The 24,910-nt window shown below is 48.2% G+C and overlaps 2 protein-coding genes across 2 annotated transcripts in view; one reads left to right on the top strand and one right to left on the bottom strand.

Moving 5' to 3' along the window:
• Window positions 1–140, bottom strand: part of LOC106723050 (general transcription factor II-I repeat domain-containing protein 2B-like) — a 13,247-nt gene extending 13,107 nt beyond the window's left edge. The window contains exon 1 of the mRNA XM_014526451.2: window positions 120–140. Coding sequence (XP_014381937.2) covers window positions 120–140 — 21 coding nt within the window. The remainder of the gene's footprint in view (window positions 1–119) is intronic.
• Window positions 141–598: 458 nt separating this feature from the next.
• On the top strand, window positions 599–20,267 carry LOC106723049. The gene is made up of 7 exons (XM_025193441.1): window positions 599–3,104; window positions 3,646–3,772; window positions 4,854–4,967; window positions 5,718–7,402; window positions 9,397–9,455; window positions 16,635–16,870; window positions 17,253–20,267. Exons 1-7 carry the CDS (start codon window positions 3,096–3,098, stop codon window positions 18,251–18,253), a joined length of 3,231 nt encoding a protein of 1,076 aa, XP_025049226.1. The 5' UTR covers window positions 599–3,095; the 3' UTR covers window positions 18,254–20,267.
• The last annotated feature ends 4,643 nt before the right edge of the window (window positions 20,268–24,910 follow it).

Here is a 24,910-nt window from a genome sequence, read left to right as displayed (position 1 = left end):
AGGTAATCCCCGCCCCGCCCCGCCCCGCCCCGCCGAGCTCCTGCGGCGTCCCACGGCCACCGCCCCGGCCTCGCCGCCGTTGTTATCACTGTACTGCCCTCGTGTGCTGCTGTCCTTACACCTGACGTTTTTATTGTCATCGTTGCTGTTGCTGTTCGTGGTGTTACGCGTGTTATTAGTGCTGGTATGACTATAGTTTCATTGTTATGATCATTAGGACCGCCCTGCACGTGGTCACTGTCGCTGTCATGATCGTTTCATTACTGTCATGATCATCCGTATCATTCACAGGACCCGTTATCCTCACCCTCGTGGCCTTCGTCCTTCTCCTCCCTGCCACAGAGGCATAGACAGCGAGGGCAGGAAGGGAGCTTTCTGGTGCCAGGACCCGCTGGGTAACATCAGTGGCTGGTCCCGACCCTGTGGCCCGGCCCCCCACGTGTGTGGCACTCTGCCAGCCACGGCACCCCGGAGGCATTGGTGACACGCAGGGGTGCAGGTGCACCCCTGGGACTGGCAGCCTGCAGGTGGTCGCCGCTCACCCCCCCACCGCCGCCAACGCCGATGTAGTCTTTTTTTATGGTATATCTAGCTTTTGCAAATTATATCTAACTGAATACTTAAGGCAGCTTGCTGGTGCTGGGAGGGGTGCGGTATACGTATGTTAAGGAATGCTTGCCCGCTGGGAACAAAATGCCTTGTAGGCAAGCCCAGACAAGTACAGACATGTTCTGTGGCTAAGGGAATATGCGCATGGGCTAAGAGAAGGCAGCCAATAGTAACGGTACAGCGTGTTAAGTGGGAGAAACTATATAAGGCTGAAGCAAGCCAAATGGGGTGGTGCTTGCTTTGCGAACGATCGCCAAGCACCCCTCTCTGTGCAGACTTGAAACAATAAAGATTAAGTTGGATCCTCCACCCCGGTGTGTTTATTGGCAAGAGCGCACCGGGCACGAACTCACACTGTCCTTTGGGGACAACAATTTGGCGACCCAGATGGGACCCCATTGACCGCCTTGCCCGGTCCACCTCCTCGGCTCTGGCAATGGCTGTGGACGGCGCGAGGGCCAGGCGCCACCGGCCCTTTTCATCGGAGGTCGGACCGCCTCCTGGTTGTTTGACGGAGCCGTGGAGGGGCACAACGGCGCAATGCTCAGAGGAACAACTTAATCCGACGGGATGAGGGAGGTCTCAACGGACTGGTGAGTGTCTCTTTTGATTTACGGATAGCTTGGGTAAGGGAGGCGGCTTTAAAAGTTCCGACCGTGTAGACGCCCTAGGAGAGCAAGACCGGGTGGCAGTCCCGTGAACTCCCTTTAATCAGTTTGGTTCTGAGGCTGAGCGACGGTCGCCATCCATTGTTTAATAGATGAGGACAACAACACCACCGTCAGCGTCTGTAGGCGGTCACCAGTCAATACTGCCAGCGGCATCCACAGGTGCTCGCCACCGCTGCAGCCGCCCGTGGGCAATCCCCACTCAATCCATGCTTGCCACCAACATCAGCACGGCCGCCTGCGGGAGCTCACCGCCACCACTGCCCGCAGGCGCTTGCCATGCCCCCCCAGGCTCGGGAGACACAAAGCATTCATGCCCCAAGGTTTATTCAGGTGCCTGCGCAGCATTGGTCAGATTGATCTAAATACTTTAATACTCATATTGGCGCCCGCTGCTTTTTCTTTTAAATTTGAATCTGCCCTTGGGCACATAAATGTTGGGAACCCCCGCTGTAAGGGGGAAGTTGCGGTTTCCCACGTTTTCCTCCTGCAAAGGAGAATCCATTTTTAAAGTCTTGCAACTCACTTTTGGGTCATGACCCATGGGTTCAGAAATGCTGGTCTAGTCCATGCCCCTGCTCAAAGCAGGACCGGCTGCAGCTAAATCATCCCAGCCAGGGCTTGGTTGACCTGTGTCTTACAAAAAAGGATGGAGACTCCACAGTCTCTCTGGGTAGCTTGGTGCAGTGCTTTATTATTCTTATAATTTCATTATCATCATTTCATTATTATTATTATCATCCTCAATTGTGTGCCAGTTCCAACTGGTGATATTTGGGAACAGTTCAGTTGTTATATGTGTCTGCACCCTCTGGGGCAGAGGAGCCAGTTTGTTTTGAGCAAATGGCTGTGCTAGGACAGGAGCAGCCGCGCACAGCCCTTACTCCGCAGTAAATTACCCTGGGGTGAAATTTTCGATGGGGGAATTTATCTCAAAAAAGAGGGGTTGCTTGTCATACGTTCGCTTTGGTTTTACAGAATAAATCAACTTCAGTAAAAGTGCCGTATGCCTATATCCAATGTTTCCCTGGGTTTAAATGTCTGAATGTCAGCCTGTAACATAGTTAAAACATTTGAAAGGCCGTCACTAAAAGAGCAATCATAGGCACTAAAAGACTGTGTGTCTGCAAGCTGAGAGAGGATGTAGACAAGCCTGGAGAGGCAGGTGTCTGATCCGAATTACAGTTTCCTTGTCCCATGGCCAGGTGAGCGGGCACCGTTCCCTGCCAGGTGCAGATGTGAGAGCCCGGAGATACTGCAAAGAGGGGGCTGAACAGAGGGCGATGAAGAGTCCACTACTGGCCAGAGGGCAGTTAGATGGCAAGATAGTACAGGGGAATGGGTGCCCATGGTGGGTTGTGGGGAGGCCTGTGACATATTGAGTATTACAATTGTCTGGGGCTGCTGTTTGCACTGCAGTTACCGTGGGCAAGCGATCCCTCACCTAGGGTGCAGTGGTGTCTGTCCCGTAGCTCTGTGAGTGGTGACTACTTTCTGGGGTAGGTTATGGGAGAGATCTGTGTTGCTTCAGCAATGAAGACAGCGCCTCCGTGGCTGGAAGGCTTAAAAATGTCTCTGTGGCTTCCTTGGTGAGAGAAGCCAGGTCTGAGCTGGAATGAAGTGACTAAGCCTTGTCCCAGCATGACGGTAGGTCTGCCCCTGCGCCCATGGTGGGGGGAACTGTGTTGTGATGTGGACCAAAGGCCCATCTGAAACCACCCTTCTCCCTCTGACAGGTTTCAGAGTGACATCCACGCTTTGCTCACGGAGCGGCCCAGCCTTCTAGGGTGACAGGAGAGGGAGGGAGCTGCAGCAGGGATGTCTCAGGTAGGGGATTCATGGGGAGCAGTGTGTATGAGGGGTGGGGGAGCGGGTGCTGAAAGGGGAGAGAGGCAGCAAATCCCCAAGAGGAAGGAGAGTAGAGGAGCAAAGTAAAAGGATGACTCTGAATATGTAGGCAGTTGAGAGAAGACAGAGATTCCTCTGTTTATAGCATAAGGAAGTGGCTTTTCCTGAGTACTGCTATGAAATATGAAGGTGGGCACCCTTCTTGAGAGGCCCCGGGGAGATGCTTCATCCCTTTATTCTGCTGCTGGCAAGTATTGGGATTCCTGTGTCCCTGGAACCTGCTCAGGGAGGTTCCTCTTTTCTTCCCGTTGTGTTTTGATCAACAATGAAATAATTGACAGTGTTGACATTTGACTTGTCATCATTAGACCCCAGAGTCAGCATGCATTAAGATGAATGGGACAGTTCATGCTTCTTGGAGCTATTGTGTCAGGCTGGCAGCAGGCTCAGGCACCTGGTTACAGCATCAGTTAAAATCCTTCCGTGCTTTTCAACTTTTTGTTCCCTGTTATCGTCTCAGGGGCTGGTAACCTTTGAGGAGGTGGCTATGTATTTCACCAAGGGGCAGTGGGCTCTGCTGGATCCCAATCAGAGAGCCCTCTACAAGGAGGTCATGCTGGAGAATTATGAAACGGTATCCACGCTGGGTAAGGATTCCTGTCCCCTGAGGTATTTGAAGCTGTTGGGGTCTCTGAAGCATTTGGGGTGGTTTCAGATCTCTTAGAAATCATAGATATAGATATGTCCCATGGTGAGCTTGGCGCCCTCTCCCCCCCTGGCCCTCAGCCAAGGAGCACCTCCACCTGTTTGTTTCTGCTCAGTGCAGACCAAAGCCTGGGCTTCTTCTGTCTCATGTAGCCATCCTAAGCAAAGGCCGATTCCCAGGCTTTGGTCTGGCACAGAGGCAGAACAGGCATGCCCTTAGGCCAGGGATGGGCAAAATGCACCCCGGGGGCCAGATATGGCCCACCAGGCCCTTCTAGCCGGCTCTCGGGGCCCCTAAAAAATTTAGAAATTAATTAATATTTATCTGCCCTGGGCTGCCTGTCATGTGGCCCTTGATGGCTTGCCAAAAGTTAGTAAGCAGCCCTCTGCCCAAAATAATTGTCCACCCCGCCTTAGGCTGAAGGGCATTGGGCCCCATTGACCCTGACCCAGGGTGAGAGTTATATCTCCACACCCGCTCCCCAGAGGATGTCAGAAGCATGATGGAGCAGCTAATTGCGCCCTATCCCCTCAGCCCTCTTGGGAGCAGAGGTGTGGGGTACATTCCCACTCATGCACACAAAGCCCCTTTATCCCTACCTCCCTAGGTCCATCTTTGGGTCAGGGCTCTGGGCTCAGGTTTAAAAGGAGGCAGGGGATTGATCCCAGACCTATGTCTCAGAAGTAAGTTTCCTCTTAGGATACAGGTCTTGGAAACTTCCGCTGCGGGTGCAAGTCTCACATTCCAGTGTCTGCCTTTCCTTTCCTAAGGGGCCTAGATCTAGATGCACATAAAAGTATTTTGGCACTTCTTCAGGTGCCTATCCTGCTTTTGAATTCAGTAGCATGTTAGTTGCTTACATATTTTTAGGAGCCCAGCCCTCAGCGACCACCTTCCTACCTACTCAGATTCCCTGTCTGCTCACCAGAACCCAGGGCTGGGTTAAAATGGATTCTTTGTGCTGAACTGTTTGACGTGCATACCATTCACCCTTATCTGCCTGAATTCACCCCCTCAAGCAGGATTTCCTGTTCCCAAACCTGACATGATCACCCAGCTGGAACAAGGAGGAGAGCCGTGGGTCCCAGACCTCCAAGGCTCTGAAGGAAGAGAGATGTCAAGAGGAGCCCACACAGGTGAGGAATCAGGGAAACTGGCACAAAAACCATGCACAGATGGAGTTTGAAAGCTAGGACGCCCACGTGGGCCTCCTGGCTCCCCCTCTCCTGGCTCCTGTCCCCTGTCCTGGCTCCTGTCCCCCAGCTCAGATTTGTAGGCAGCAGGCTGTCACCATTCTTGCCAATCTTCCTGTGCCTGTCAGGTGCATAAGGCAAATCAAGAGGTACCAGTGCCTGGACTCATTCTTCCAAACCTGCATTCAGAGGAGAAAGTGCTGCTTTTGGTGCTGTGCAGTGTGCTGCAAAGCACACCCCACCCATTTGCACACCAGATCCCAGAAAATGAGGCCATGGAGCTGCTGTAGAGTGGCTCCTGGGTCCTGTCTTAGGAAGCTGCATTGCATCCATTCTGGGATCTGGTGTGAGCAGATAGAGGGTGAGTGTACGAAGTCTGCTTCGCAACAGCACTTCTTCATGCACGGTGGCATCAAAAGGCCTTCAGTTGGCTGCTCTGCCTTTCACATGGGGATTGCCAAAGAAGCCCTGGTAGCCTATTACAGTGGAACCTGGATAATTCATACTCAGGTAATGTGCAACTTCTTTAATTCACAGTGTGAGGACTAGAACGGTACATACCTTTTAGTTTAGTACCCAAAAAGTGACTGAAAAGAGTTAAGCTTTCCAAGTCATGCAGGCATCCTATGCCTCATGGTATGCTCCTTTGCACATGCAGTCCTTTGCTATGCAAATCAGTAACTTCCTTGGCAGATGTGTGTTGTGTTTTTACTGTAGGAGTTTTTGGAAGTTCTTGTTTAAACGTGAGTTCGAAGCCCTCGAGTAGTGTTGGTAAAAGGAAGCACTTTACAAGAACAATCCAGGAAAAAATCTCAGCAATTGATCGTGTCAAAAGAGGTGAATTAAAAGCCAAGGTGTGTCAAGATTATGGGGTCACTGCTACCACTATTAATGACTGGCTTAAGCAAGAGTTTCGCCTTCGTACTCGACTCGCTGTATCTGGTGGATGGTCAACCGTAAAAACATTAAAAAAATCAAAATATGATGATTTGGAGGATGCTCTGTATTTATGGATCAAGGATGTAAGAAACAAGGATTTGCCTCTGAATGGACCCATTATTTGTGAAAAAGCTAAAGAGCTGTATCGGGTAATGAATCCAGACACCCACGAGGAGTTTCCTGCAGCATCTGGTTGGCTTTGGCGCTTCAAAGCCAGATACCATCTTAGTAATTCCACCAGCTTTCCAAGCGAACGTGCAAGTGTGAATTTGACAGCTGCTGAGGAGTTTAGGAAAAGGTTTTCAGGAATGGTGCAAGGCTACAGCCCACACCAGGTGTTTAATGCTAGTGAATCGGGCCTCTTCTGGAAGAAGATGCCCATCAAAACATTTATAACCCTCGATGAGAAGGCAGCACCCCGTGTCAAGCCAAGCAAAGATCGGCTCGTGCTTATGTTCTGTGCAAACGCATCGGGAAATTTAGCATTGAGACCTTTGCTGGTTTATCGAGCCCAACAGCCACGGGTATTGAAAAACACAACTATGGAAAGACTGCCAGTTGTATGGAAGTGGAATAAAAAGGCAGGGATGACAGCTGCAATTTTTGAGGACTGGTTTGTTAATGAATTTATCCCCACTGTGAAAAGTTACCTGAGTAAGAAGAAACTGGCTCAGAAAGCAATTCTTCTAGTAGACAATGCTGCTTGCCACCTTGAATCAGTAAACACCTTTGATGTGAATTTTCAAGTGGTTTTTCTCCCTCCCAACACTGCTTCTATCTTGCAGCCCATGGATCAGGGAATAATAACTCAGTTCAAGCGTTTGTACACAAGGAAGCTTCTCTCTCATCTTGTTGTTGCCACCAAAGAGGGCACGGAAAATATTCGCAGGTTCTGGAAAGAGTTTACCATCAAGAATGCGATTCATTTGATTGATGAGGCCTGGCGATGTATAACCTCTTTAAGCTTCACAGCAGCCTGGTGCAGGCTATGGGTGGACATTGTCACTGACATACAGGAGTTTGAGTTGGACAGGGCACTGCAAAACAAAGGACTAAAAGACCTGGCAAATCAGATTCCCAGTGGAGGGTTTAACGAGATAGGGGAGGATGATATGGAAGAATTTTTGGAAGACCATTGTCAAGAATTAACCGAGGAAGACATTTTGGAACTGAGCAATGCAACGGAAACAGAAGCAGAAGACATCAAAGCAGAGGAGGAATATGATACAGATGTATCAGGAATGCTCCAAGTGGCTGATCTAGCTAAAATAATGACTACAATTTCCAGCCTCAGGCAGCTAATTGAGGAGCATGACTCTGATCCAGCACGAAGCTTCGCAGCTACGAGGTGTGTTAGTGTTTTACAGTCAATCTATGAAAAGATATATCACGATAGTTTCCACAAGGAAATGATAACAGAAAATGTCTGTGTTCAAACATAATCCCTGTAGCTGTGTATGTGAGCTATGAACCATGAGTTATGAACTATGGTGTGCACTGTGACTCATTATGAATTATGAGATATGATTTCTGTTGTTATGTTATATGGTGCTATATTTGTGTTTGTTCATTGCAGCCTCCACTTCTCCTGATGCTGCTTTTCTAGCCAGCTCAGTGGTCATGTAGTTCAAGGACAGCAGCCATGGACTCCATGTAATTTCTCCTCCTGCTGCAATCACAGCATTCTTCCTAATGGACAGTGCAGCCCAGAGCACTGCCAGGTTTTGCTGGCTACCCCCCAGGCCGGTCTGCCAGCCCTCGCCTTCACAAGGGATTTGGAACCTAACCCTACAAACTGTCCAGGTTCCACTATATCAGGCTCTCATAAACTATGTCCCAAATAAGCTCATCTTTTCCTTTGTTCTGCTTCTATTGTTGTGGGCAGCTAGGCCCATTCAAGGACCTCCTCCTTGCCTCTTCTAACAGTCCACTGTACTGTGAATAGTCTAAAGAGCCTCCAGATGGGAAAGTTATGTTATTTGCGTTGGATGAACTGTGCTTCAGATAGGAGGACACTTCAAGCTCAGCCCTTGTCTACATTATAAAGCTCTGCTGGCAGAGCTACGTCAGCTAGGGGAGGGTGAAAAGATCATAATTCATAGCCAATGTAGTTCTGTCAGCAAAATCCTTGGTGGGGGGCACCTCTGCCAGCAGAATAAGGCTTCAGCCAACAGCCAACATAGCAATGCCACCTAAGTTAAAGGGGCAGTCGCTTCATAGTATAACATAGTCTTTGTTTATTCTTCAGGGAGGTTGCTATTTTAACTGAAGTGTGACAGCACAACAGTGGCTGTAATCCCTGGTGGGGATGCAGTCTGTCAGAAGTTGGATTTGTGTCTGCAGCCAAAGGCGCACCCACCGCTTTGGATGGCAGGAGCTGCCAGCAGAGCTGTGCCCACCCTGAAGGTTTCACTGGCAGAGCTTTCAGCTGTGTTGCATGATTGTTTCACTCCCCTGGCTGACATAGACATTGTTTAGGTTACAAGTCGACCTTTTCTTCCCTCAGAACTAACCAGAAAAATCCCACGTGACTTACATGCTGGTCAACCTACAGTTGGCTACCCCTTTCCCTCATCTGATTGGCAACAAACCTGATTAGAGAAGAATACAATGCAGCCATGATGAGAATGACTTGCTGCTTTGTCAGAGTACACCATCTTTCCCATGGTGAAACACCTGTTTTATTCTAATTTCATCCTGCTATAATAACGGCTTTTAAAGTTGTGGATAAAGTAGAGGTGAGAAGAGCAGTGAAGTTGCAAGTGAATCTAGGAAAGAAGAAGTCGTGATGCCAATTTCAAGTTGATTGTCATGAATTACGTGGAGCAATGCAATAACTGCCAGGCAGCCAAAAATACAGGTTTTAGAAAAAAACCTCCGTGACTGGTGAAAAATGAAAATAAAGTTGAAAAAAGTCTGGCTGATACTCAAGGCCTTTTGAAGGCCAAAAAATGGGAAATTCCAGGAAACAGCCGTGCATGGTTGAATGCATCCAAGAAAAACACAGTTGGGGCCTTCCAATCACAAAGGAAATGATACAGCTGAAGGCTTGGGAACCTACCTGTGAGTTAAATGTATGTAGGAAAGAATTTAAGGCCAGTCTGGGTGTGTGCAGGCAAATAATGAAGAGAAATGGGCTCCCTCTTTGAAGAAGGACCACCCTTGCGCAGTGTCTGTCCAGCTGTTTCAGTGAAAAGCTGATCGCTTATCAGCAACACGTATTTCACCTTAGAGAAGCCCAGTTACAAAACTGGACAAATTGGGAATGCAGACGTGACTCCAGTATGCTCCGACGTGCCAAGCAATGGTGGAGATACAGGATTCCAAGCCCAGCCTTATGAAACTCACAGGAAATGATAAAATGACAATCACCATGATGTTAGGCATTCTAGCAGATGGTACAAAATTACCCCCTTACCTTGTGCTTAAGCAGAAAAACCCTCTTGAGGAGAAATTCCCCAAAGGAGTGTTTGTCCGCTGTCAGAAGCAGGGGTGGGTGACAAAAGAGCGGATGAAAGACTGACTGGAAGTTGTATGGAACAGATGCCCAGGACCTCTTCTGATTTAACAAGACATGCTCATTCTGCAACCGTTTCGGGGATGCATCGCTGATGACGTGGAAGGGAAATTGAAGGATATGAACATGGATCTGGTCATTGTGCCCAGGGGCATGACCTCCCAGCTTCAAGGGCTGGACATTGTCATTGCCATTTCAGGACTGGCTTTGTTCCCTTTACATGGAGTGGTTACTGGAAAGCAACCATGCACTTGCTCCAAGAGGGAAGAGTCTTCTGTTGCCCAGTTGTTGGAGTGGGTTTTGGAAACATGGAAGAGCATCAACAGTGAATTAGTTGTGAAGGGCTTTAAGAAGTGTTGTGTTACAAGGCATGGAAGATAATGTGCTGTGGGAAAATGAGGTAGGAAGCCCTGGTGGGAGCGATAGCAAGGAAAGTCAACTTGGCTACAGCGGTAGTGACAAAACTGCAAGTGAAACCGGTGTGGATTTAGTAATGGACCCTGGACGGGATGTGTGGACATTCTTTCCATGTAGCCCAGCAACTTGATTCTCCTACCTCAGTTCTTTGAGTTTCGTTTCCTTTCTGTATAAAGACAAACTGAACTGGAGAAATTCAGCCAATAGATATTCATTAAATAATTTCAACTTTTGTACTTGCAGTATTTTTCTGCATGCAATAAAAATACCAACTCGTCCTTTTTAAAAAAATTTCAGTGCAGTTTTTATTCTGGCGTTTTTAGTGCACTTAACCCTTTCAGTCCCTTCTGGGTTATTTGATTCTCTTACGGGATTTTGTGAGGGCAGTGGCAGTTCAAGGACTTTATCTGCAGTTTGTTGATTTACATCTGGGGAAAAGCTACTTTCCCAAAAAAATTAAAATATGGGATCAACATACAGGGTGGGATGGTAATTTACAGGGTGGGATCAACATACATACAAGGTCCATTTACTTTTGGGATGGTCGAGTAATTCGGCCACCAGAACTGTGTAATGTCCTTAAGACCTAAGACTGAAGCCTTAAGATCTTAAATTTCATAGATTTCGTAGACATTGGGTCTGTAAGGGATCTCGGAAGATCTTCGAGTCCAGCCTCTTGCCCCAGGGGCAGGAAGTCAGCAGGGGTCATAGGATCCCAGCAAGATAAACATCCAAATGTCTCTTGAAGGCGTTCAAAATAGGTGCTTGAACCACCTCTGGCGGCAGGCTATTCCAGACCTTGGGGGCTTGGACAGTAAAGAAGTTCTTCCTTATGTCCAGCCTGAAACGGTCCTGGAGGAGTTTGTGACTGTTTGACCTTGTCATCCCTTGGGGCGCTCTGGTGAACAGACGTTCCCCCAGATCCTGGTGAGTACCACTTATAAACTTATAGGCAACCCACAGAAAAAAAATGGAGCAGGGTACACTCGGGCAGTGCACACTTGCAGTGCAGAGAACACCAGACTGCAGTACATGATGCTGCAAACGTGTTTGCAACACCACATAATGCATGACCGCACTCGTCTGGACGTGCCCTTGGTGTCTACCTGTACCCAGCCTGGACTTGCGCATTGTTTCCTTATACCTACGTTTTTGGGCAGTAGGAATAGATGCAGTATCCACTCTCTCCCCTGGCAGTGGGACAGACATGCACCCTATTTCATCTCCTCCTTCTGCTCCCTGGCCCTCTCAGTTTATGTGCTCACCTTTTCTAAGCAGGGCCTCTCCTGGTCTCTGCTTCCTCCCCAGCTGTCAACCCCCCTTGCTCTGTTTTGGACTCACCTGCTCCTAGCACTATCAGCTACTTGGTAGGCCCTTTTCATTTTGCTGATGGGTTCCTTTCACAGCCCTCCTGCATCTCTGGAGCAGGAGAAGGACCAGAAAGAGAGACCACGTTTTCTAACAACCCAGCAAACCTTAGCCCAGCTAGAGGACCTCACCCACCAGTGTTGCCTACCCTTGATCTCGTGGTACGAGGCCTCCACCTACTCAAAGGGACTTCTCTCCTTTCCCCCCACATCTCTCCTATACCACTCCCTGAGTCAAGCCCTGCCAGGGCCCCTGGAAGTTTTAACTCTGGTGGGATATATCTGAAGTTTGGACAGTCATTGGTCAGAAGTTATTTCACACTCTTATTTTTGCCTTTTTCTGTGCTGGAAGATTTCACTGTTTGAATGGTGATCACTATAAATGTTAGTGCAAATACTAATGGATGATGGAGAGACACAATCTGAGACTTCCAGAGACCATTAACAAGGAGGACAACTGGGTGAGCCCTGTCCTGACAGGAGACTCAGAAAGAAGGAAGGGGAGGGTGCGGAAAGTGGGAAATATGATGCTGGGAATCTGCAGGGTTTTCTCCAGAGGCCCAGACAGCCAAGGCTGAGAACAGCAAACTCACTACACTGACAACAAGATAGGAAATCATAGACCCATAAGTTTGCAAGGGACCTCACAGGCCATCTGGTCCAGCTCCTTGTGTAGATGCAGGATGTGCTGTTCCTACACACACCTCTCCAGTCTCTTCTTGAAAACTTAGCAAAAGAGATGCCACCACTTTTTTCGGCAAAAATGTTTTCCCTACTAGGAAGTCAACAAACCTGCCACCCCTGAAGCCAAGCCAACTTCCATCACTAAGGCATGAGGGAGATTAGTAGCTGGCCACCCCTTGCCCATGAACTGCAGTTGTTTTATAGTTTCATAGTAGCTAGAGTCAGGAGGGACCTGAACAGATCATCTAGCCTGCCCCCCTGCCACAGGCAGGAATGAATGCTGGGTTCACAAGACCCCAGACAGGTGATCATCCAACCTCCTCTTGAATTTGCCCAAGGTAGGGGCGAGGACCACTTCCCTGGGAAGTTGGTGCTGGATTTTGGCCTCCCTAACTGTAAAATGTTGCCTTCTGATCTCTAACCTAAACCTGTCCATCAGCTTATTACCATTGTTCCTCGTCACCCCAGGTGGTGCTGGGGAGAAAAGGGATCTCCCTATTTGTTATCACTAGTAGAGACGCAGTGGGTGGATGGTGGAGTAAAAAGCATCTACCAATGCTTAAAACTAAGATTTTTAGTTGCCAGTGTCCCATCATATATACATGACCTTGTAGGGATGACTGTGCCATGCAGTGATGCAAGTTACCAAGACTTGACTGGGTGGGAGGGAATCCAGCATTGCACTGGTCGCCTGTTCTGTGTGATGTTGGTCCATTTTGTGTGCGTTTGTGTCCCTGGTCTTTTCCAAAGTCTTAGCTCAACTCCCTTCCTCTGTATCTAAGCAGGCAAGCAACTATGCAAAAACGAATTGACTATGCCAGTGATGGCCAACCTTTTTGGCAAGTGTGCCACGAGTTGAGTCCAAAGTATGAGATAGTGCCAGTCTAATAAGTCACAGCTGTTGAATGCCACTAAGTCCTGTCACCACCAGGACATGGCAAGAATGAATTTGGTGGGATGTCATTTCACAGCTCCCACAGGGCCAAACCCTCAAGCCAGCACCAACCCCTTACTCCCGCACTGAAACTTGAGAGCACAGGGGTCCTTTTAAGTTGAAACCAGTTTTCTGTTCAGCACACAACAGTGACTATACCAGGCCCCTTACTAAGGTAAGGATCATCACCTGTATCTTGCTGGGGAATTCATCCCACCTCCTCCACACACCTAGTCCATCTCCAGGGGGATAAAGGCCTGAGGGGACTCATGGGCAGTGCTATTAATCTGCCCTGCTTCCTGCACTTTTTGACCAGTTAAAATGTGGCTCTGCTGGTCCCTATGGAGTCATGAGCAGTGTTAGGCCAGATTGGAGTTGAAATGCTGCTTCCAGCAGTCAGAATGGCTGCTATGGATGCCCCAGGGTGCCTTCACTACTGCATTTCAGATTTGGTGCATGCAAGTGGGGGCAGGTCCACAGAGCATGCTTGGGAGCATTCCTCCATGGACAGGCCAGGGATGTGGTGCAGGCATCACCTTTTATTAGTCCACATTTGATGTGTTCAGAAAGGTATGGAGAGCCTATAAAGCCAGAAGGAGAGCATGGGGACAGTCTGATGGCTGCTACAGCAGTGCTTGAGCACTGAAAAAAAATGGGGCAAGACTGGAGAGGGTTGTTTCTCCCTGATAATTACAAAGAGGCACATTAATAGCAGAGAGGATTTGGATTATTACAACCTCCCCCCTCAACATACACTAAAAACATTATCAAGGTTGCATGGCCAAATGTGTGCACACGCACGCATGCACACACACAAACACACTAAAAGGAACATCATGCAGGAAGTGTTACCTCTTCTTGCCTGCAAGTGTAAATTAGGATCCCATCTCTAGACAGGCTTGTACGCTCCCCTGCTTGTGAGCATGGGACTCTACCTCACTCATCCTTTTAGACTTGGTGTGTGATGGGGAAACTTTGTCCCTCTCGGTGCTGGAGAGATTCATCCACCACTGTGGCGTTTGAGGGAACCCCGAGGGGGTTATCTTGGGTTGACCATAATGGGGTAGGTTATTAAGAGCAGCCCCCTGTTCTCCCCACTGCCATGTTGCCAGCACTCCTTGCTGTTCCCCCAGGTGAGAGATGTGAGTGACCACACTGCAGGGTGGCCATCCCCACCCCTGTCCTCGCATCTCTCGGTTTTCAACACTTCCTCTGCCAGGGCACAATAGGCAAACCCCACAGGGCCCCATTCAAAGCCTTCCTGAGCCTCCTTCTCCTGTATTCCCACAACGGGCATGCACCAAATCCCTGCAGGTGCTGAGCAGGGCAAGAGGAGGCAGCGACTGCTGTGAAGGTAGCTCTGAAAATGCAGTAAACAAGAGCAGATTCCCAGGGACTGCAGGATCTGAGGCTCCCAGTGCAGAGTCCCCAGCCTGTCCATCTCCAGGGCTTTCCCTGAGGTCTCTCCAAAACCTGGCATCTCATCCCAGTGTCAGATCACGACAGAAGCCCTTACAATGAAGATAAGCACCCCTCTCCTCTCCCTCCTGCAGAAACCCCCACAGCCCTGGCTTGCACACATGCAGGTGTTACACAGCTGGGGCCTCTTCAGAGCAAGGATTTATCTGGGCAGTCACTGTTTCCAGGGCGCTCCAGTTGTTGCTAAGGGAGAGGAAGCTGCTCTTGCTTTTTCTCTGCTCAGGACGTCGAGGGTTGAGCTTCCTGGGTCAGACAATGCTGCTGTCTCTATTGTGATCCAGGAGTCTGGGGTCAGCAGCGGCTGCTTGGCCGGGGGTGGTCTGTGCTGGGGAGAGACCTGCATTGCAGCCTCTCAGTGCCCAGCCCAGGGGGGACTTTATCTGGGGGCTGGAACCAGCCCCCTGGGGCAGCCCCGGGCTCTGCTGATACCGACTCTTAAACCAGACTCCAGGTAATGGGGAAAGTCCTGGGGGAAAGCGCTAGGGACGGGCAGCACAGGGGCGCTGCACACACGGCCCCTCTGCACCCATCTCTGCTCCCCCGGATCTGTGAGTCCCAGAGATGCTGCCCTCGCTGACACACACACAATCTCGCTCCTGGTGCTGAGAGCAGCTGATCCAGCTACTAGAGGGCGAATGCCCCAGAAAGGGGACAGTGAAGTGTCTCAGCTGTGGGCAGTGGGGAGGGGGCTGAAGGCAGGGGAAAAGGAGAGGCAGAGAGAGGGAGGCTGGAAGGGGCAGCAGGAGCAGTCATTGGGGAGGGAGGTGATCATCTCCAGCCCTGCCCAGGCCCTTTCCCTGCACCCGCCCTGGGCAGAGTCACTGTCCTGTGACCAAGGTGAGGAGCAGGGAGAGGAAAAGCCAGTCCCTGCCCCTGCCCGGTCCCTGATCAGTTCTTTGGATTCTTCTCTGCTCTGATCATTGACTCTTACTGGGAGGACATAAAAGTAGTTTGCTAGATTTGGTGAGTCTGCTCCTGGGGGAGTGGGCTACATCCCTGCTGCAGTCAAAGGAAAGCAGATCGTCTCACAATAAAAGCCTCTAGAACATCTGCCTTGCAAAACTACCTGACCGGTCCTCATATTATGACTGTGGACCAGTGGTTCTCAAGGGGTGCTTTGAAATCCTTTCAAGGGCGCCATACAATGTTAGCATCATGAGGTGTGCAAAAGTGATTCACACGATAATCTCAGAGATTTCACATAGGAATCCATAGTGTCAAAAGCATTCTGACTTGTTGTGGGCTTTCCGAGTTCTTTCAACAGAATTGCTTTAGTGTTTTCCTGTAGTTAGAAAAAGAGTGAAACTAAGAGCTGGCATTTTTGAAGGGGAGTTTCGAGTCTACTGAGTCTAAAAAAGTTGAGAACCACTGGTCTAGACGAAAGGAGCTGGTCCGAGGTGGAGTGGAGGGGCAGGGATGTGCTGTAGTCCTTGAGCCAGAGCTGACATATGCCATCTTCCCCTTTTTGTTTTTCACAAAAGCTTTTAGAAGATTCTTCCCCCCCAAAAAATGTCTTGTTCTTCTGCAGTGAGTAGGAATTTGCATCTATCCCTGTATCTGACTTCGTGGGATTGTGGATGGGATAACAGGTGTAGAAAGATGAACTCTTGCTGTTTCAGGAGCTGGTGATCTTCCACGGAATCTGCTGAACTCCAGACGGAGAATCCTCTGCAGGGAGGACATGGGGGAGAATTATAAGACGATGGTCTCCCTTGGTAAGGGTTTCTTTTACTCTCATATATCAGGAGCTCTGGGGGCTCTGAAGTACCTGGCTCAGCTTTTGCTCAGGTTCTTCCCTGGTCTGATTTCAGGGGAACTATCCCCATAGTTCCCAGAAGCCACGTGAGGGAGGCTGTCCCCTCCACAGCTTCTCCCATGGGAGAGAATAATCAGTGGGAGAGATGAGGTCCTAATGGATCGGCATCCCTGCAGCATCCCAGGGAAAGGATGGATTGTATGTGCCTCTCGCTATACTTGTAAACACAGGCTCAAACTTAGACACAAAAGTACATTGAATGTCCTTCCTTTCCCAGCACAGGCTCTGGGGCTAAGCTGGGTAGGAGGTTGCACATATGGACTGCGCCTGAATGTTTTGTGGGGGGAACTGTACCTGCCCTCGGAACCTTCTTGCCTACCCAGCGGTGCTCCAAGAGCATATTTCACCTGTTTGGTTTGTCTTGTAGTGTAGTACTATCTATCCAGCATATTTTGAAACAGCTCTATCAGAGTAAGAGGACTTCCCTGATCTCATTTGCTTTCTTTCCGTGGGGCAGAACTGTGAATTCCAACACACAGACTGAGCTCCAGGCAGAGGCATTCGCCCTGGATCTGCAGGTAGAGGCATTCGCCCTGGATCTGCAGGTAGAGGCATTCGCCCTGGATCTGCAGGTAGAGGCATTCGCCCTGGATCTCCAGGCAGAGGCATTCACCCTGGATCTCCAGGCAGAGGCATTCGCCCTGGATCTGCCGGCTTCAGAAAAAAATGAGACCACAAGAGGCAGCCACACAGGTGAGGAAATGAACAGACGTGGATACAACCATCCACTAGTGTGAACACCTGGGATTTCCACAATGGCCCCAGGAACTCTTATCAGTTCTGCCTCATCCCACCCAGATCAGGATTGTTCCCAGGAGGTGCTGTGCCCTCATGCAGACATTATTCGTGACTCCCCAAACAGCCTGGCTGACACCCGGCCATAGCCCCCTTCCTCAGGAATGCTCAGGTCCTGCTCTTCCGTCTCTTCTGGGCAGAGATTTGTGGAAGTAGATACCCAACTTCTTCATCTCCCCATGCATTAGTTTGGTTTGTTTCCCTCTGTCCTATACCCTTCTCTGAGTCCTCCCCAGCACAGCCAGTGACTCCTGTCTGGACTCTCCCTCTGTCCCTGCAGGTGAGGGGATGGTGAGTGAGACTGAGGTGGACAATCCCCAGCCAAAGAGTCCTGAGCACATGCAGCCATGGGAGACATCAGTGCGAAGAGCCTCGCAGTGCTCAAAGCAGGGAAAGCCCTGTAAGAACCAGTACCAGCCAAGGGAGCAGCCATGGGACCTTCCTGTGAAGGGCCAGGAGAAACCCATGTGCAATGTGAGGGGTGAGGAGAAAGCCACAATCCCACCAAAGAGCAGTGTGAGAAGGATGTCGTATGAGTGCACCGACTGCGGGAAAACTTTCCATCAGAAATCCAACCTCGTTGTGCACCGGCGGGTCCACACTGGGGAGAAGCCCTATCCCTGCCCTGACTGTGGGAAGCGCTTTGGCCGTAGGGCTCACCTCGTCCGGCATGAGAGGACCCACACGGGTGAGCGCCCGTATCACTGCCGCCGCTGCGGGAAGAGCTTCCGCGACAGCTCCGACCTCATCAAGCACCAGAGGACCCACACCGGGGAGAAGCCCTATGCATGCCCCGAGTGCGGGCGGTGCTTCAGCGATGGCTCAGCCCTGATTAAGCATCAGACAATCCACACGGAGGAGAGGCCCTACCAGTGCCCCGACTGCGGGAAGAGTTTCAGCTACAGCTCGGCCCTGATCAAACACCAGACCATCCACACAGGGGAGAGACCCTACCGATGCCCCAGCTGTGGGAGGAGCTTCAATGTAAGGTCCAACCTCATTATACACCGGAGAACCCACCTGGGCGAGAGACCTTACAAATGCCCCGACTGCAGAAAGAGCTTCAGCAACAGCTCACACCTGATCCGACACCAGCGGATCCATACGGGGGAGAGACCCTATAAATGCCCTGACTGCGGGAAGAGCTTCCGTGACAGCTCAGTCCTCATTACCCATCGAAGGACCCACACGGGGGAAACGCCCTACAAGTGCCCCATCTGTGGGAAAAGCTACAAGGCAAAGGTCTCTCTCACATCCCACCAGAAACTCCATGCAGGGTAGAAGGCAGTGGGAACTCCCCCTGTGGGGTGATGGGTCTAGACCCTCCTGAAGCAAAGTGCAAATGTACTTCACTTGATGGGCTGGGTTGGAGCATCAAGTGGGTTGAGCAGTTTGGGATTCAGTGTATGATGGCTGGCAGGAGCTGGTGAGGAAATCAGCAGCAGGTTGGCATGTTCCACACGCACTTTACAATTGAAGATGGCCTGTGCCAGTCTGTCTCTGAGGGATCTCAGGGCTTCTCAGGGTTGGGGCAGGAGGTCCTGTAGGGTGTGATTATATGACAAGGAAAGCTGCTGGTCTGAAATGCTAGGATTTCAGAGTGATGCTCAATGTGCCAGGCACCTTACCAAGTTGAGTTGAGGGCAGGTGGGAAATAGAAACACTCCCTTAGGTAGGAAGAGATTTTTTCCACCAAGGGGGGTGCCGTTCCTATGAGGGCAGCATGTTGTAATAGTGAGAACAGGGGATCCTGGGATTCAGGACTCTTCGTTTCAGTGCCAAGTTTTGAGAGCCACGTCTAAGGGAGGGAGTGGGATGACTGGCAATGAGGACTCCTGGGTTCTTTAACCAAGTCTGCTAAAGTCTCTTTGTGTGACTGTATGCCAGACACTTCTTTTGCTCTCTGTTCCTCCCCATCATTACAATGGCAATCATAATAGCAATAGCCACCCATCTCTGCTTAGAGCCATGAGGCATGACTAAGTATTGGGTATTAAGTGGCTCAGGAAAATGAAGGAACCAAGGGAAGGGGAATTTAGTAGTAGCAGCAGTAATAATCATAATTATAATATCTGACATCCTCTTGCCCCTTCCCAGCTCTCTCTGTCAGCAGGAGAGTTTTGTTGAGCCAAAGGGAAGCATTTTAGCTGGCACCCCTCATTCTTGTTTTGCTCCACATTGACTCATACTCCACTCCCCTAAGATATAACTGTGCTAAAAGGGATTTCAATGGGGAGAGGGTAAACCTGGGGAGAAGTCTTGTGTTTTTGGAAATCCAGGTATTTGCAGTTGTCTTTTTTTTTCTGAAATGCTATTTCAATTGGTCTGCTTATGTTTGAGCAACAGGCCATATACATTTTCCACAGTTGGTGGCTGCATATCCAGAGCACATGGGTGGATGGACTGTCTAGTCAGCAGTGACCTCTGCGTTGGAAGAGGTGCCCTTCACTTCCTCTTCTCCTAGACAAAGGTTTAGGCTATTGGTCTTCAGCTACTGTCCCATCACCTGCTGGGTGACAACACTGGCCAGTTCACACACTGTGGTTAACATCAGAAATCACTCTACGTGTTAACATGATGAATTATGTTTTTATGAAAAGCAGAATTTCCTGTGGCCACAAGCAATGCTGGAGGGTCTTTTGTGCAACCTCTTGCCTGTGAGCTGTGAGTCTTTCTCAGATGACGTGGACAAGAGGTTAAAATTTAAACTCATTAGTATGGACAAAATGTAACCTAAAATAGTCATTATTTTCTCATGTTTCTCACTTTGCTGTAGCACTATTATATAGTTGCAGCTGGTTACCCAGATTACAGGTAACCTTGCAAGTTGGCTACTGATAAAAGAGGTCTATAGCCCAGCTTTTTATTTATTTGTACTTCAAAGTAGAAAAGCAAACATGTATCCCAAAGCCTGTATGGCTACTTGTGACAGGACAACATAGATTTTCACCGATACCAGCTGGGAAGACTCAAGATTGGCAGCACATCTTCTTAAATTTGCTGAGTTCTCCACATTTTCCTTCAGCCTATGCCCCATATTTATAGATGGCTGGTTTTAACGTTCTAATAAATGCCTGTTGATCCATTTTGTTTGAATGTGTTTCATTGAAACGTTTGGAACTGGACTCAGCCAGGTTTTCTGTGGATGTGAAAGGTTTGTTGGGATTTATGTTTCTGTGAAGATTACACTTCTGGAGGGAAGGATTCGTATCCCCTCTCTTCACCATTACTGCTTGCCCTCATCCGATTTTACCCATCCACAAAATTTATGGTCTTCCAATAAAACAAAGCTGCCTTGTTTTTTTACAGCTTATCTGTAACAGCGGTGAAGCACTGGAACAAGTTACCTAGAGAGGTGGTGGACTCTCCATCCTTGGAGGTTTTTAAGGCTCGGCTCAACAAAGCCCTGGCTAGAATGATCTAGTTTGGGATGGTCCTGACTGGAGCAGGGGATTGGCCTAGATGACCTCCTGAGATCCCTTCCAACCCTCATTTTTATGATTCTATGATTTAGAAACTTAACAAAAATATACCTATTAAAGCAAAACACCATCTAATACATTTGGTTACATCAATTGCTTTACGCTAAAACTATGATATAGTATACTCAGATGATTTAGTGTGTAGTATTCCCTTATAATGTATCTTTTCAGGGCTTGTGCTCTTTCTAATTTTATCTCATTACTGGTTTAAATATGTTGATGGCTTCCTTTACTTTGCTGACTGAGCTAGTTCTCACATCTTCAAAAGTTTACTCTATGGTCACTCAGAAACATGCTTTGGGGCCTGAACCACACTTCTGTATTTTGGCCCTAGGCCCCTTAAAACTAGCTGAGGCTGGCAACAAGATCCAATAAAATATGACACCTGTCAAATCTCTAGAACTGAGTGCTTGGGCACAAGACATCTATACCTTAATGTGAGCAGACTTTACACTGCTTTAAGCAAAAATAAGCATACAATGTACAGTCATACACAGCAAACATTTACTTGAATTGGGTATAGATTTACCCCCATTAAAAGCAGGCCTAGAACTACCCCCGTGTGTCATGTGTCCAAGCTATCCCAAAGTAATATTTGATCTAGGCAAGTAGATTGTTACCTGTTATCTTCCCACCTAGTGGCATGACACCACAGTGGGTGCATCTACTGCATGTTGTCCTGCGGCGACATAGTGATGCACTACATCGCTGTACAGCGCGCTATGACAACATAAAGATTACACAGGTCTACATATGATTGCCTGTTACATCACCATGGTGGCGCACTCCCCACTTATACCATGCCACTATAGCAACGTAGCAGGGAAATCAAAGTGTGCACTGCCCATGTGGCACAGTACCTGCCTGTGCTGCACTGTGCTATAGTACTTCTGAAAGGAAGTACTAAAACACGGCGCCATAGCAACATTGCCATATGGCAATGTGTAGACATGCCCAGTAACACCTACAAGTGACTACGATGAATGAAGGTGATCTGTCCACTTTGGACACTGGCATAATTTACATCTGTATACAGATCTGATACAAACTTCCCCAGTGTAAATATGCTGTGTGTCCAGGCTCCTGAGTATTAGTAGGCCAGTGGATCTGAGTGGGGTTTGGTGAACATAAATGCATTAAAAATCTGAGAAGAAAGGCTTTATTGTGGTACTTTTTCCTGCACCAACTGCATAGTTGGGAGAAGTGTTAGACAAACTTGTGAGCATCAGGCGCCCTTTCTCAAGTCTTGCCTATGCAGTTGGTCCAGTAAAGGGTATCACAAGAAAGTCTTTCTTCTCAACATTTTCTGGACTATCATAGCTACAACAACACTCCCAACTCCATTAAAAAGTTGAGGTCATTGGATACTACGGGAGATGGGGGTCATATAAGACACCTGAGCTGAATGTTAAAAATATGGAAAGTATTTGAATATGAGCAAGATATTTATATAGCATTTATGCACAGATCTCTAAATTCCATTGTGGCTATATCTGCATAATTTTACTTTTCTGAGTTAAAGACGTAGAATTATAATCACATTAGTGAACAAGACTCAAATACATATCCACAGGTTTATGGCAGAAGATAAAGGGATAATTATACAAGGGAGATCAGCTAATTTGATATGGTGATGAATACCATTGAACTTCATGGAAAGTGTTTTGGATTTCCAGAGGAACAGACCACTAATCCCTGCCTGGATGTAAGATAATGTATTTGTCTTAAAATACTGGTCACTGTACAAACACACCACAAGTCACAAAAGTGCACATTGAGCTGTTACATACATTTTTCTTTTTCTGTAGAAGTGATTTCTTTTGTTTTTTTTAAATTTTGTGTCTCAGGCCATATTAGCCAAATCAGTTCTGAATTCCAATGACTGAGCAGAGCTCAGTTGTTCAAGTTTGTGTGACGCTACCACCGGCAAACATCTTATCCCCCAAACTCTTCTGCCTGGGGCTTTAGAGTCCCAAATCCCTGGCAGGCATCCTGCATGCAACCACCAAGGCCTTGGAGTTCAGATACCCTCTAGTCTTGCTTGCCCCCTTGCCAAAAGACCATAGGAGCAAACTAGAGTGAGAGCACAAGAGCAATCTCCCATCACTATAAATTGTACAGCCAAGATCCTCCCATTGAGAGGCAGTAAAACCACCTATGTTGAAACCATCACCATGGTATCTCCCCTGGCAGGCATCTTAGTTTTGTTTGCTCCTAGCCAAAAGGCTAATACGTGCTACTGTCCATTAAGTGCAAGGTCCTTCACCACCAACTCTTTTTCAAGCCATTGCAAACCAAGGTACAGTGCAAGCCCAGTGCCTGTGTGTGGTGGCTTGTCTCTGTGTGAAATACTAGTCAAGGAGGCTTTGATACCATCAAAGGAGACTTGAGTCACTGAAGCATTTTACAGGCCCTGTAGTGCTTTCATTATTATTATCATGTGTATTTTTTTTGTTAGGGAGCCCCTTATCCACTTGTGTAGGTTTAATGTGTCTGCAGAGTCTCATAGCACCTCAGAAAAGTTTTCTTCTTTAGTATAAAATGTTATAAAAAAACTTTCATTGTGGTGGAAAACTGCTGCCATGAGGCATTTATCCCGCACAAGGGATTACATTCCTTAATACTCAAGTTTCTCCATCACATTTGAGAATCAAATGGTTTCCCACATGAGATTAATTTAAAATGACACATCCCCTGTTTATACGGCATGCTCAAATTTTTAAATATATGCATAAGACAAAGGATCTTTATATTTCCTCACCTCAAACAGCTGTTTCTCAGGTCCAGCTTTCCCACCCCACCAGTCTCTCTCATCATTCCTGGACCATCGCTGCTACAACAACACTCCAACCCTACCAAGGCTTTAAAAACAATCTCCACCAAGGATTTTTGTCCATACTATCTGCCTTTCACACCATGACTGGATAGATTCTGTAGACTTCATTCATAGATTTCATAGATGTTTAAGGTTGGAAGGGACTTCACTAGATTGAGTCCAACCCCTGCCCTGGGCAGGAAAGAGCGCTGGGGTCAGGTGACCCCAGCCAGGTACTTGTCCAGTCTCCTCTTAAAGACCCCTAAGGTAGGGGAGAGCACCACCTCCCTTGGAAGCCTGTTCCAGATTCTGGTAACCCATACCGTAAAGAAGTTCTTCCTGATGTCTAACTTAAATCTACTCTCTGTCACTTTGTGGCTGTTGTTTCTAGTTACTCCAAGGTGTGCCCTGGTAGATAGAGCATCTCTTATTCCTTGCTGCACTCCCAATGAATTTGTAGACAGCCATTAGATCCTCCCTCAGCCATCTCTTGCAGAGGCAGAAGAGATCCAGGTCCTGCAATCTCTCTTTGTAGGACCTTACCTGCAGGCCCCTAACCATCCAAGCAGCCCTCTTCTGGACCCTCTCAAGGTCATCCACATCCCTCTTGAAGTGAGGCACCCAAAACTGGATGCAGTACTCCATCTGTGGCCTTACCAATGCCACACAGAAGGGAAGCATCGCCTCCTTAGCCCTGTTCATGATGCACCTGTTAATGCATGATAGCGTGTGGTTAGCTCTATTGATCACTTTGTCACATCGACGACTCGTTTTCATCTTTGAATCAACTATGACTCCAAGATCGCTTTCTGCTGCACTGCTGCTTAGGTCATCTCCCAGTCTATAAGTGTGTTGGGGATTCTCTCTCCCTAGGTGCAGTACTTTGCACTTATCTTTGTTAAATTGCATCTTATTCTGTTCTGCCCACTTTTCCAGGTGTCCAAATCCACCTGAATCCATTCCCTGCCCACCAGTGTGTTTACTTTGCCCCATAATTTGGTGTCATCCATTCAATTTGGGCACTGTTGTTGATGTGGTTGCATCTTTCATTACCTGCCTGAGGATTTCTGATCATCGGTCTTTGAGGCCGAGATTGAAAGGATGAATAAGATGACCACCCTTTGGCATTTCCTGAATAGTATCTTTGCACAATCCTTGTTTTAATCCTTACTATGAACAATTTGCTCAAGATACAATATTTTACCATGTATCACCATAGGTTCTTTAGGTACAAAATAAAAAATTTAGCTAATCACAAAAGCAGTCTCTTGGCCCATATATGAACTGCTCATCCCCTTGCTACCAAGCATTATATTCCTTGTCTCTCTGTAATTAATGAAGCTTGATTAAAATTCTCTTCAGGTATTGCCTTTTTGCTTATCAAATAAATGTCTAATTTCCCTGTTTTCTTTCTAATTCCCAAATGTTGGCAGCAAATCTACTCATGGTTTTGACATCAGCAAGGCCCTGGTTTGATGATGTCCCATTTAATACAAATCCTGGCCCAACTAGCTCAGTTGGTAGACCATGAGATCTTTAATCTCAGGGTTGTGAGTTTGAGCCCCATGTTGGGTATGTGGTACCTTTATTTCTGGCTGGGGTCATCTGACCCCCAACACTCATTCCTGCCCAGGGAAGGGG

The sequence above is a fragment of the Alligator sinensis genome, unplaced genomic scaffold (genome assembly GCF_000455745.1).
Source record: "Alligator sinensis unplaced genomic scaffold, ASM45574v1 scaffold1307_1, whole genome shotgun sequence".
NCBI classification, from domain to species: domain Eukaryota; kingdom Metazoa; phylum Chordata; order Crocodylia; family Alligatoridae; genus Alligator; species Alligator sinensis.
This window is presented reverse-complemented; position numbering and strand designations above follow the sequence as displayed.